General features: G+C 39.7%; 1 protein-coding gene across 3 annotated transcripts in view; it reads right to left on the reverse strand.

The window, feature by feature from the left end:
• The window catches only part of GALNT1 (polypeptide N-acetylgalactosaminyltransferase 1), a 123,911-nt gene that overhangs the window by 45,917 nt on the left and 64,844 nt on the right, over nt 1–13,150 (reverse strand). For all 3 annotated transcript variants that reach the window (XM_070778747.1, XM_070778746.1, XM_070778745.1), the window contains one exon: nt 11,431–11,605. In XM_070778747.1, the coding sequence (XP_070634848.1) occupies nt 11,431–11,605 (175 nt within the window). The remainder of the gene's footprint in view (nt 1–11,430; nt 11,606–13,150) is intronic.

Genomic DNA, 13,150 nt, shown 5'->3' on the forward strand with positions numbered 1-13,150 from the left:
CCTCCTCCTGAAGAAGTTTCAGGTCCTTTAAAGACACTGCTACCAGAAGCTGCCAATCCACCCTTGTCCAGTCATCTGTCACATTCCCGACCAACTCTGTCACTAGTCTTGTCATCATACTCTCGGTCATTCTAGTTTCCACAAAGTCGATTTTTCAATAGTTGGCCTCTCAGATCTGTGCTCTGCTCTGCTCTCCTCCACCATATCTCACCCACTTGCGTTCACGCTATTCCCTTAAATCACATCATTACTGATACTCTCCATTTTAAGCATCCCAATCTCTGGTCACCATTACTCTTCCACCTCCCAGCCCTCCTCCCTTCCCCCGACATCCAGGTTTATTCCCACTCAGTTACTCCAATAATCCCAGACCTTTACCATCCTTCATTGGGATCTCCAATCCAGACCCTTCTACCCTCTCACTTGCTGTTACCTTCTTCATGTTCTCCCTTTATTATACTCATCACCTTGTATCTCTCCCTAGTCTATCTCACTAGCTTGGCATTATCCCAATCCTCGCCAAATCCAACTTTCTGCTGATTTTGCACTGGGGCTGCTGAATTAATACAGAAAACATATGAGCATGGTGACTGGTCTCATTTTCAGTTTACAAACACAAACCTCAAGTAGGCTCCTGGCACGAGCTAGTATTCCCATTGCCGTTCCCAGTTAACCCTTTCAAACTGCTCATCTCCACAGAGTCCCAATACGTTTCCCACCCTCCTCACACACAGGTGTAACCCGTTTCTCATTTCACTAAAAATGCCATCAGATGAGGATTTCCATACCTTCATCAACACACTGACCATCCTGTAGGTTTCTGTGATCATAAACATTGAGCCTCTTCCCTGTTATACCGGGAAAGTCTGAATTATCCCTGTTCCTGTCTGAAACCAATTACATTCCTTCTCATCTACTCAAATTCAGTGCTCTTGCCATAACTCTCCCAAACTTCCGTCAATGGGATCATTTCTATCAATATAGAAACGTGTTGTACTATTTGCCCTTGATTGCATGATCCCCCCAACTTACTGCCCCAATTCTTTTTTTCCAACTACTACATCTCAAAAGGGCTGCTGTACTTGCTGTCTCCACTGCTTCCCCTCCCACTGAGCTTCTCCCACTCTTTTCTTATGTTGATTTTACGTGAAGCATAACAGAGTGTAAAAAAAACCCAACATAAATTTAGAGCGAATGAGTTATCACACAGCAAATGCTCATGACTCAGATGAAGAAATAGGAACACAGTGGGCACCTCCCAAGTCCCTCTTGCTCCTGATTACTTTTCTTTCCTCTCAAAAGCACTTTTTAGTTTCTCAGAATATATCTTCCAGATACAGTAAATGCCTCTAGGTAAAGGCAGCCTCCAAACTCTAAGCTCACTTCTCTGGGTTCCATCTTCTCTCAGATTTTGGCTCTGAAATTCTCCACTACCTTCTCATCTCTGCCTTCTAACCTCGGGACATTTTCAAGCAGGTGCTTTTTATGTATTTTTTCCCAACTCTCTATATATTCAACTGGAGAGCTGGTCCAGACCACCAGCCACTACAGAATGAAAGTCTCCCCATTCTTTTAAATCATGATTTCATTCCTATTACTTCAAAGGAACAATTCTGTTCCTCCACACACTGAAATCCACTGGTCAATTTAGACGTCTCACCTTACTTCACCTCTCAGCAGATTTAACATAGTTGGCCAGCTCCTCCTTGAGACGTTATTTCACCTCTCCTCAGCCTCTTGCTAGATCTTCCTTCTTTTCTTATCTTTGACAGCTGGAACCCTAACCTCTTTTTCACCTCATCCACTCCTGGTGGACAATGGCTGGATATCTTAACCAGCACTGTGTCTTTAAATTCTCTTGTTCCTTTAGTGACTCCAGCTGCAACCTCTCCCCTGAATGCCAGGATTTTATAAATATGTGCTAACAATTCTTGATTTCTATTCCCATATTTCTATTCTCCTCTTCTTTCCATCTTGACAAGAAATTATCACTATATGAAAACTATCACTATAATTCAGATAGCTCATCAGGTCTGTTTTTTTTTCTTTTGCTCCACACCCAATCTGTCAGCATTGATAGCTTCCGTCTTAAATACACAATCAGAATTTGAAAAGTTCTTCACCTTGACCATGCCTCTATTAATCTTACTCATGACACTCCTATACTCTGCATGAAAATCTCATCCACTGCAGCTGGAAAACATAAACTGGTGAAACCACAGTGGGAGCAATTTTTTAAAAAACCCTATGAAATTTAAAGCGGATTCCTCTCAGCACAATTATTTCTTATCTCTGTGAAACTGACCATAATCCATGGTAACAAATACATTTTACAGTAATCCAGAACATATATTCTGAAACAATGATTAATGAAAAATAAACTTATTACATTAAACATACTCTGATATCTTCTATTTCACTAATTAAAATGCTAACAGGTACTCACATTGTGTACGAAATACCATTAAAAAAAAAAAAACAAAACTTAAGGCCTAAGGTTTTCTAAATTGATCTCATATCCATTAATAGCTGAAGGGTCATGACCTGCAATTTAGGTTTTTTTATTTGTTTTAATTTGCTTTATTTTTCGGCTGTACCACACAGTATGTGGGATCACAGCTCCCCACCCAGGGATTGAATTTGCACCCCCTACATTGGAAGCTCCGAGTCTTAATCACTGGACCACCAGAGAAGTCCCACAACCTATATTCAGAAAGCACTGTTCCAGAGAAAACTTTTACATCTGTACAAGAGATGTAATAACATGTTGGCTTGAAAAGGATATTTACAAATACTTTGTAACTTTAAAATATATACCCTTAAGTAAAAGCACAATCAGTAAACTGTGATGCATATCCACACAATGGACTTCTACAAAGCAGTTAAAATGAATAACCTAGAACTCCATGTAATGACATGGCCAAATTTCAAAATCAATGCTTAAACAAAAACAATTTTAAAGTTGTAGAAGAATATGTACATACGCTGTACTAGCATTTGTTAAAACTATGAAACTATACTATATATTATTTAGGTAGGTAGACAGAAAGACATGCAGCAATGATAAATGCAAAAAATGAGACCTATAGTTAGGGAAGAATGGAATATAACTGGGGAGGGATACACAAATGGTTTCAACTGTAGCAGTAAAGTTTTACTGCTAAAAACAAAATACGAAGAGAATATGGCAACTTATTGAGATTCAATAAAGTTAGGGGTTGGTACAAAGCTTTGTTATCTCCTACAGCTTTCTGAATGTTTAGACCATTTCATTTCAAAAGATTAATAGTTAAGAGATCACCAGTAAAAATGGAAAATGCAAAAGAAACTTTAAGTATTTTAAAACATATTTTTAAAACTATATCATGTATGTCTTAGGGCAACAGATAAAAATTCAGGGAACTCACTAGACTTGTAAAACAAAAAAATTTACATTTCATGAAGCAGGTAGAAAACCACACTCTACGAGGATACAGATACAAAGAGTAAGATTTGGGACTTCACTGGTAGCCCAGTGGTTAAGAATATGCCTCCCAAAGTAGGGGAAGTAGGTTCAGTCCCTGCTTAGGGAACTAAGATCCCACATGCCGAGGGGCAACTAAGCCCACGTGCTCTAGAGCCCACGCACCCCAACCAGAGAAGCCCACTCACTGGAATGAAGGCAGCGCAGCCAAAACAACAACAGAGTAATGATTATGTTACAATACTGTTTACAAAATTTTACTTAACTGAAACAAAAAATACATCAGCCTTGGAACTACTATTTACAGAATTATAACAAAGTGAGTGCAAACACCTGAAAGAATACAAAACTGTGGGTCTTAAAAACTGTAAGCAGAGCAATTTTCAGAAGTTCATCAAAATCATCTAAAAGAACCTTATCTGAAATGAGAAAACAAAATTCTGTAGATTTTGATCTGTTTCCAGAATTTTATCTAATATTAGAAGGAATAGTTAACAAAATGAGGGAAAAAAAATAACTTTCAGTAATTAGGTCGAGAAAAAGGGAATAAGAAGTCAGAAGACCTGGATTTGAGCCTGATTCAATTGTCCTGGGCTATAGCAATCTCTCTGAGGCACTTACCAGCAGCCTGCCGCATGGGACTGATAATTTTTTAAACCAAATTAAAATTACTTTAAAAACTAGAAAGATGAAAAGGCTATTGTTATACTAAACATCTCACAAATATTTCCATGAATAAAAAAAGTAAATTGCAGGGTTTTATGTCTATTTTTAAGAAGTCAGAAAACAATGGCAAGCAGTTAGTAATTAAAAATTTAACAAATAAAAGAAATTCAAAATAGCTGAAAGACAGCCTAAGAGTTCTCCCTGGAAGTAGAACAGAAAGATGAGAAAAGATAAAAATAAAAGGGACTAAGAGAATCAATGCAAGTAATCCAAAGCCTGGCTAATAGGAGTTTCAATGAGAGAACACAGACTGATGGGACATATCATTTGCATGCTTAGTAGCTTCTGACTCTTTAAGACCCTTTGGACTACAGCCCTCCAGGCTCTTCTGTTCATGGGATTCTCCAGGCAAGAATACTGGAGTGGGTTGCCAATTCCTACTCCAGGAGATCTTCCTGACCCAGGGACTGAACTGGCATCTCCCAAGTCTCCTGCATTGGCAGGAGGATTCTTTACCACTGAGCCACCTGGGAAGCCCAATGGCACAAATAATAGACCTGTCTAATAAGCCACAACTCACTTGACTTCAAGGATATTGGTACAAAACACCTTTAACTTACCAATCTACAGGGAAGAGAGGAACAATCAATGGTACCAGTGATGCAATTAGCAAAATGCAGGCTCAGGAAGGACATAAGACACTGAAAGTGAGCGAGTCACTCAATCATGTCCAACTCTTTGAGATACTATGGACTATACAGTCCATGGAATTCTCTAAGCCAGAATACTGGAGTGGGTAGCCTATCCCTTCTCCAGGGGATCTTCCCAACCCAGGGATTGAACCCAGGTCTTCTGCATTACAGGCTGATTCTTTACCAGATGAGCCACAAGGGAAGCCCATAAGACACTTTACCTGGTCTTCAAATAATAAACCATGAGGGTAAAAAAGAAGAGGGAACCTGCAGACTGAGAAAGACTTGAAAGAGATAGCTACCAGTTGCAATTCTGATATAAACACTGTTAAAAAGGGAAATATATGACATAACTAGGAAATGTAAATACAAACTGGGTATTTCAGGTTACCAAGGAATCACTCACTATTAATATATTTTGAGGTATGAAAAATGGTACCATGATTTCCTTTTCCCCCTGATTCTATGAGTCCCATCTTTCAGAGATAAATACTGTAATATTTACAAATGGTATGTCTTTGTCTGGGGCTGGGGAATCTGCTGCTCATCTCACTTACCTGACTGATCCCCCAAATCCACAAACCGTGTGGGATTCTCCAAAGCGCCACTCCTCTCATGTCAGCTGGCTGACCCCAGAGTCAATGATCCAAGTGAAATAAAAGACCAAACTGGAACCACAGTGTATTTTATAACCTCCCCTTCATGGATCACAGCTTTTTTGTGGCAAAGGGGCTTGCATAACTCAGTGAAGCTATGAGCCATGCCTTGCAGGGCCACCCAAGACAGATGGGTCATAGTGAATACTTCTAACAACTTATGGACTCTGTGGGAGAGGGAGAGGGTGGGGAGATTTGGGAGAATAGCATTGAAACATGTATAATATCATGTATGAAACGAGTCGCCAGTCCAGGTTTGATGCACGGTACTGGATGCTTGGGGCTGGTGCACTGGGACGACCCAGAAGGGAGGGTAGGGGAGGGAGGAGGGAGGAGGGAGGAGGGTTTAGGATGGGGAACGCGGGTATACCTGTGGCGGAGTCATTTCGATATTTGGCAAAACTAATACAATATTGTAAAGTTTAAAAATAAAATAAAATTAAAAAAAAAAAATGTGGTCCACTGGAGGAGGAAATGGCAACCCAATCCAAAATTCTTGCCACGAGAATTCCATGAACATTATGAAAAGGCAGAAAGATATGACACTGGAAGATGACACTCCATCACTTGTACTGTGTTCTGCTGGTCATACAGATCAACCCTGGCACAACATAGAAAGAGACATCCAGAGAGTAAATGCCAGGAGATGGAGATTGCTGCAGGACATCTTAGAGGATATAAATGAGGTTACACAATACAACTTTTAAGAATTACTGAAGGTGATGAATACATTAGGGTTCACATTATTATCTCTATTTTGTATATATTTGAAAATTTCCATAATAAAAAGCTTTTCAGAATGTTTTTAAACAAAGAATAAAAGCACACAGATGGAATAAGAAGGTTTAAGGGAAAAAAAGGCTCTTCAGCGGTAGTAGTGATTCTGTGCCACTTCCACCGGAAGCAGCCTAGTCCCACAGAGACCCAGTGGTTGCCAGACTGTTTTAAGCAGCTGGACTAGCAATCCAGCACAAAGCAAGAGTTTTTCAAGTCTGAGAGTTCTCATTAAGCCCCAAATTTGGTGTACAAGCATAAGTATCACATCATTTAAACACTGATCTCCTTATCATAAAGTTGTTCACTCTGCAAAAACTAGTGCTTATAATACAATTAAAGACTATTCATTAATAAAAGTATCTTCAAGAACCACATAAAAGACTTTTAAAAAACATTTAATAAAATGTATTGATAGCAGTGATGTATTTAGGGGAATTATTAAAGTACAAAAATAACTCTCCTATAAACAGTAATAGTTAAAGTTCTTTTAAACATCACTGAATCTGAGACTTTCCTGAGAAACCTAGCTTGCTTCAATAACGATTAAATTATTCAGAAAGTACAGTTTGTGAAAATCTAAGTTTATAATGAAGCTTCTTTTGACTGATGTCCACCTAACCAGTTTGCTAGATGAACAGATACTCTCCAGCCCCTGAGTTTTTATAGGCACAGTATTCAATGGTTTCCTTATTCTGACTTTATTCAAACCTGTGCCATGTAATGATAAACCATGACTGCCTTCTGTGAACCACTGTTTAGAAAAATTTTCCCTGGAGTATCTTTTCATGTGTTTGTTAGCCATCTGTATGTCTTCTCTGGAGAAACGTTAGTTTAGGTCTTTTTCCCACTTTTTGATTGGGTTGTTTTTCAAATGGTATTGACTTGTCTGAGCAGCTTGTATATTTTGGAAATTAACCCTGTGTCAGTTGTTTCATTTGCCATTATTTTCTCCCATTCTGAGGGTTGTCTTTTCACCTTGTTATAGTTTGCTCTGCTGTGCAAAAGCTTTTAAATTTAATTAGGTTCCACTAGTTTATTTTTGTTTTTATCCCCATTACTCTATGAGTTGGGTCATACAGGATCCTGCTGTGATTTATATCACAGAGTGTTCTGTTTTCCTCTAAGAGTTTTACAGTTTCTGGTCTTACATTTAGGTCTTTAATCCATTTTGAGTTTATCTTTGTGTATGGTGTTAGGAAGTTCTCTACTTTCATTCTTTTACATATAGCTGTGCAGTTTTCCCAGCACCACTTACTGAAGAGGCAATCTTTGTCCCACTGTAATATTTTTGCCTCCTTTTGTCTAATATCCTTGACTCCTTGCCTCCAAAAAATAGGCATGTAGGTTTATCTCTGGGCTATCTTGTTCCATTGGTCTATATTTCTATTTTTGTGCCAGTACCCTACTGTCTTGATGACTGTAGCTTTGTGGTATAGTCTGAAGTCAGGAAGGTTGATTTCTCCAGCTCCATTCTTCTTTCTCAAGATTGCTTTGGCTATTTGGGGTCTTCTGTGTTTCATTATGAATTGTAAAATTTTTTGTTCCAGTTCTGTGAAAAATGCGTTTGATAGGGATCACACTGAATGTGTAGATTGCATTTGGTAGTATAGTCATTTTCACAATATCGACTCCATGGAGTTAATGAGTTTTTTTTTTTTTTCTTGTGATGGTTTTCTATGTAATTATTACTAATTTTCCATTTTCTTCTCCAGTGGACCATGTTTTGTCAGAACTCTCCACCATGACCCAACTGTCTTGGGTGGCCCTGCACCACATGGCTCATAGTTTCATTGAGCTACTCAAGGCTGTGATCCATGTGATCATTTTGGTTAGTTTTCTGTGACTGTGGTTTTCATTCTGGAGGCCATGGGATTGCATTCTTGCTTTTCCTGTCTGCTCTCTGATGGATGAGGATAAGAGGCTTGTGCAAGCTTCTTGATGGGACAGACTGGCTGTTGGGAAAACATGTCTTGCTCTGGTGGGCAGGTTCATGCTCAGTAAATCTTCAATCCAATTTTCTGCTGATGGATGCGGCTGTGGTCCCTCCCTGTAGTTTGGCCTGAGGTGGACCAGTCCTGGAGTCTGCAGTGTCCATGACAGAGACAGAGGCTCTGTGATAGGGCTAATGGCAAAAGGACTTATGTCAACAGGCCATGCCTCCCAGGACTGCTGCTGCCAGTACCCCTGACCAGAAGGCAGGCCACTGTTGGTTCATGCCTCTGCAGGAGACAAAACATGGTCCACTGGAGAAGAGAATGACAAACCACTTCAGTATTCTTGCCTTGAACCCCATCAACAGTAAGAAAAAAAGGTAAAAAGATATGAAACTGGAAGATGGGCACTGTCCCTGCAGGTCAGTAGGTGTCCAATACTCTACTGGGGAAGAGCAGAGAAATAGCTCCAGAAAGAGTGAAGAGGCTGAGCCAAAGTATCTGGTGGTGAAAGTAAAGTCTGATGCTGTAAAGAACAATACTGCACAGGAACTTGGAATGTTAGGTCCTGAATCAAGGTAAATTGGATGTGCTCAAACAGGAGATAGCAAAAGTAAACACTGACATTTAAGAATCAGTGAATTAAAATGGATGGGAATGGGCAAATTCAATTCAGATGACCATTATATCTACTACAGTGGACAACAATCCCTTAGAAGAAATGGAGTAGCCCTCACAGTCAACAGCAGTTCAAAATGCAGTACTTGGGTGCAATCTCAAAAACAAAAGAATGATCTTGGTTCATTGCAAGGTAAACCATTCAACATCACAGTAATCCAAGTCTATACCTCAACCACTAATGCCAAAAAAGCTGAAGTCCAACAGTTCTATGAACAACAACAAGACCTTCTAGAACTAACAGCAAAAAGAGATGTCCTTTTCATTATAGGGGACTGAATTGCAAAAGTAGGAAGTCAAGAGATACCTGGAGTAACAAGTTAGTCTGGAGTACAAATGAAGAAGGGCAAAGGCTAACAGAGTTGTGCCAAGAGAATTCACTGGTCATAGCAAACATCCTCTTCTGGCAACACTAGAGACAACTCTACACATGGACATCACCAGATGGTCAATACTGAAATCAGAATGACTATATTCTTTGCAGCCAATGATGGAGAAGCTCTATACAGTAAGCAAAAACAAGACCGGGAGCTGACTGCAACTCAGATCATGAGCTCCTTATTGCAAAATTCAGACTTCAATTGAAGAAAGTAGGGAAAACCACTAGGCCATTCAGGTATGACCTAAATCAAATCCCTTATGATTATACAGTGGAAGTGACAAATAGATGCAAGGGATTAGATCTGATAGACAAGAGTGCCTGAGGAACTATGGATGGAGGTTTGAAACACCGTACAAGAGGTGGTGACCAAAATCAACCCCCAGGAAAAAAGAAATGCAAGAAAGCCTCCTGTCTGAGGAGGTCTTTCAAACAACTGAGAAAAGGAGAGAAGTGAAAAGCAAAGGAAAAAGTTAATGGATACACCCAACTGAATGCAGAGTTCCACAGAATAGCAAGGAGAAATAAGTCAGCCTTCTTAAGTGAACAACGCAAAGAAATAAAACAGTAAAATAGGAAAGACTATACATCTCTTCAAGAAAATCAGAGATACGAAGAGAACATTTCATGCAAAAATGGGCAAAATAAAGAACAGGAATAGGGCCTAACAGAGGCAGAAGAGATTAAGAAGAGGTGGCAAGAATACACAGAAGAATGGTACAAAAGAGGACTTAATGTTCCGGATAATCACGATGGTGTGGAGACTCACCTACAGCCAGACATCCTGGAGTGTGAAGTCAAGTGGGCCTTAGGAAGTATTACTACGAACAAAGTTAGTGGAGGTAGTGGCATTTTAACTGAATAGTCAGTCTTTGCTTCCTCCAAGCTGCTTAAAGTTCTGAACTACACTTTCCATGTTTGAGAGTTTTCTGTGATGTCTAGTATTTCTTGGTTATCTATTATTAAAAATGGAAGGCCAAAAAACTGACTGTAAGCTCTCAGTATGTGAGGCTTTCTGACTATGAGTCTCCTTCATTGGCGTGATCAGGCTGCTGTCATTAAATTGGAGAGTCTCTGATGTCAGTGTCTGCAGTTGTTTTCCTTTTCTCTAGGGCTAGTCCAATTCTGTTGAAAAAGATCCTCCAATCTCTTGCCTGGAGGGATAAAGTTCAGCTGCTAGCATTACTGTGAGCCACAGAAGGCTAAGGGGGTCTCAACAGCTAAAATGTTCACTTTATCCACCTTTCTCTGTACAGTTCCCTTGCTTTTAACAGCGCCTGTTGTCCTCTAGTCCAGATACCTTGTATCATATGGCACAGCTGGACATTAGGTGCCGGTAGGAGTGTAAGTTGGTACAACCATCTTAGAAAAATGTGCTAAAGCTATGTAAGTGTACACCCTATTCCTTTCCCCAATATATACACCAAATAGAAATGAGAGCCTAGGTCTTCCTAAAACATTCACAGAAATATCACCTTAGCCTTTATTCATAATAGCGAAAAAGTGGAAACAACCCAAATATCTATCAGTGTGTAAGCTATGGTACATTCACGTAACAAACCACCACACTGCCATGGAAACAGTATGTTTCTGATTCACGCAACAACATGGATCTCAGAGACACCAGACTATAAGCAGTGTAGATTCATCTATAAAAAGCTCAAAGAAAGACAAAGCTAATCTATGTTTAGAGATCAAAACAATGCCTGCCCCTGGGGCTGGGAGTACTGACCGGAAAGGAACATAGGAGAACTTTTAGAGGCGATGAAAATGTTCTATAATTTGATTTGGACGATGGTTAGACAAGGTAACATGTATGTAGCAATTCACTAATTTGTATGCTTATGACTGCATACTTGACTGTTTTAAGATACACACAACTTAAAATGATCCTTTATAAAATTGACTATATAAATGCTTTGGTAATAATGAGGTTTAAAATCCCTACTAAATCCATCAAGATAAACAATTATCTTTCAAAGCCTAAAACACATGGTCCCAATGATCTCTAGAACTTGAGATATTATTTTATCAGCATTATTTCTTAAGTGGGGGGTGGTGGTAAGAAGTAACTCAGTGATGTAACATTCATTTCAAGAATAGTCAACACTGATGTGTGATTTACTGAGGATTCAGAACATACTTTTCATTCACATTAAATACCATCAGGACCACACTAGGTACTTACCCTTCTAACCTAACATCTGGTAGAGATCTGTTGAGTGCAATCATCTCACTTGCCATTAAATTGAACTGATTGATTTTAAACATCTCTTTCATCTTTTCTTGATCCTCTTTAGGAATGACGACTGGTTTCCCCATTTCTCCAGGACCTTCATGAGGCTTTTGTACTGGCTCTAGAACTAAGAATAAGGAGGAAATTTAACTAACATTAATTTTTATAGCAATTAATTCATGTTTCTGTTGAATAACATTTATGTTTAAACTATGCCCTCAACAACCAGAGCCACCTCTGAGCCCATCCTCTACCAATCTGGGACACAGCCTAGGGGCTGCCCTGTCCCCTGCTTCCACACTGTGCCCTAACTCCAGACCTTCTCACCATGCACCACTCACCTGAATCACTGCATGGCCTTGGCACTCCCATCTCGAATATTGTGGCCACAGTAACTTCTCTAAAGCACAGTCTTCACTGTGCTATTCCCATGGTCTCAGGGAGTCTAATCTCTTTAACAGGAAACTTAAGTTTCCAAACCTACCACCTGCTGGGCTCCTCGCTTCCCAGCCCCCAGCTCACCCTCCCATCAAGCACCACCTGCTGCTCTCTCTGTGCCTCATGTCTACTTGTGCCAGTGCCTTTGCTCACACTGGCCACCTCCCTTGGCACCTCCCACCTCTACCTGTGAAACACCAAACCCACACTAGTCCAAGCCCCAGCTAGGACGGCTTCTCTCCTGCAGCTTTTCTGCATCTCTCTCGAGTGATGGCTTACTACTTTTGACCACATCATTTCATCCAAGGCTCTGTGTCTTTAATCAATTGTTGTTGTTTAGACGCTCAGTCATGTCTGACTCTTTGCGACCCCAAGGACTGTAGCCCGCCAGGCTCCTCTGTCCATGAGATTTCCCAGGCAAAAATACTGGAGTGGGTTGCCATTCCCTTCTCCAGGGGATTGTCCCGACCCGGGGATCAAAACTGCATCTCCTGCATTGGCAGGAAGATTCTCTATCACTGAGCCACCAGGAAAGTCCCTCTAATCAACAGCTCTCCCTAATTATGACTGCTAAACATGCCTGTGACACCCCACCTAGCTAGATTATGATTTCTTTTTTAGCTGGAGTTTTTTGTTTATTCATGTACCTTCTGTGGAGTTTAGCAGTGTTTAATAGGCATTTTATAACTATATGCTAAATTAATACATGAGTACAAGTATTATTCAAAATAAATCAAAATGAAACCCTGGAATTAACAATAGACATTATAATAAGCATTATGCAAGGTAGAACATCAAGAAATGTAATTCTAATCAGAAGTAATGTTGTTTCTTAACACAGAGTTGTTCCTCAGTATCCACGAGGGCCTAGTTCCAAGACAACTGTCACCCCACCCTGTGGATACCAAAATCCGCAGATGTGCAAATCCTTTATGTAAAAATGTATGTGGTACAATCACCCCTCTGCATAATCCATAGATACGGAGGACTGGCTGTATCAGTAAAAAAAAAAAATATTTCTGACCAGCAAATCCCAAATCTTGTTCCTAGTTATGTACTTTTGAGATATTAAAAAGTGTTACAAGAAAAATTTGTTCTAGAATATATTAAATTTGAAAAAATTGTGTTAAACTTCCCACCTAAAAGGGATGGATAGAGAATGAGGTGAGGGTAAGAATGGGATGAAATTATCTGTTTATACATTACTTATTTTTTAAGCTGAAAGTGTTATTCT

Source organism: Bos indicus, chromosome 24 (assembly GCF_029378745.1).
Source record: "Bos indicus isolate NIAB-ARS_2022 breed Sahiwal x Tharparkar chromosome 24, NIAB-ARS_B.indTharparkar_mat_pri_1.0, whole genome shotgun sequence".
NCBI classification, from domain to species: Eukaryota; Metazoa; Chordata; class Mammalia; order Artiodactyla; family Bovidae; genus Bos; species Bos indicus.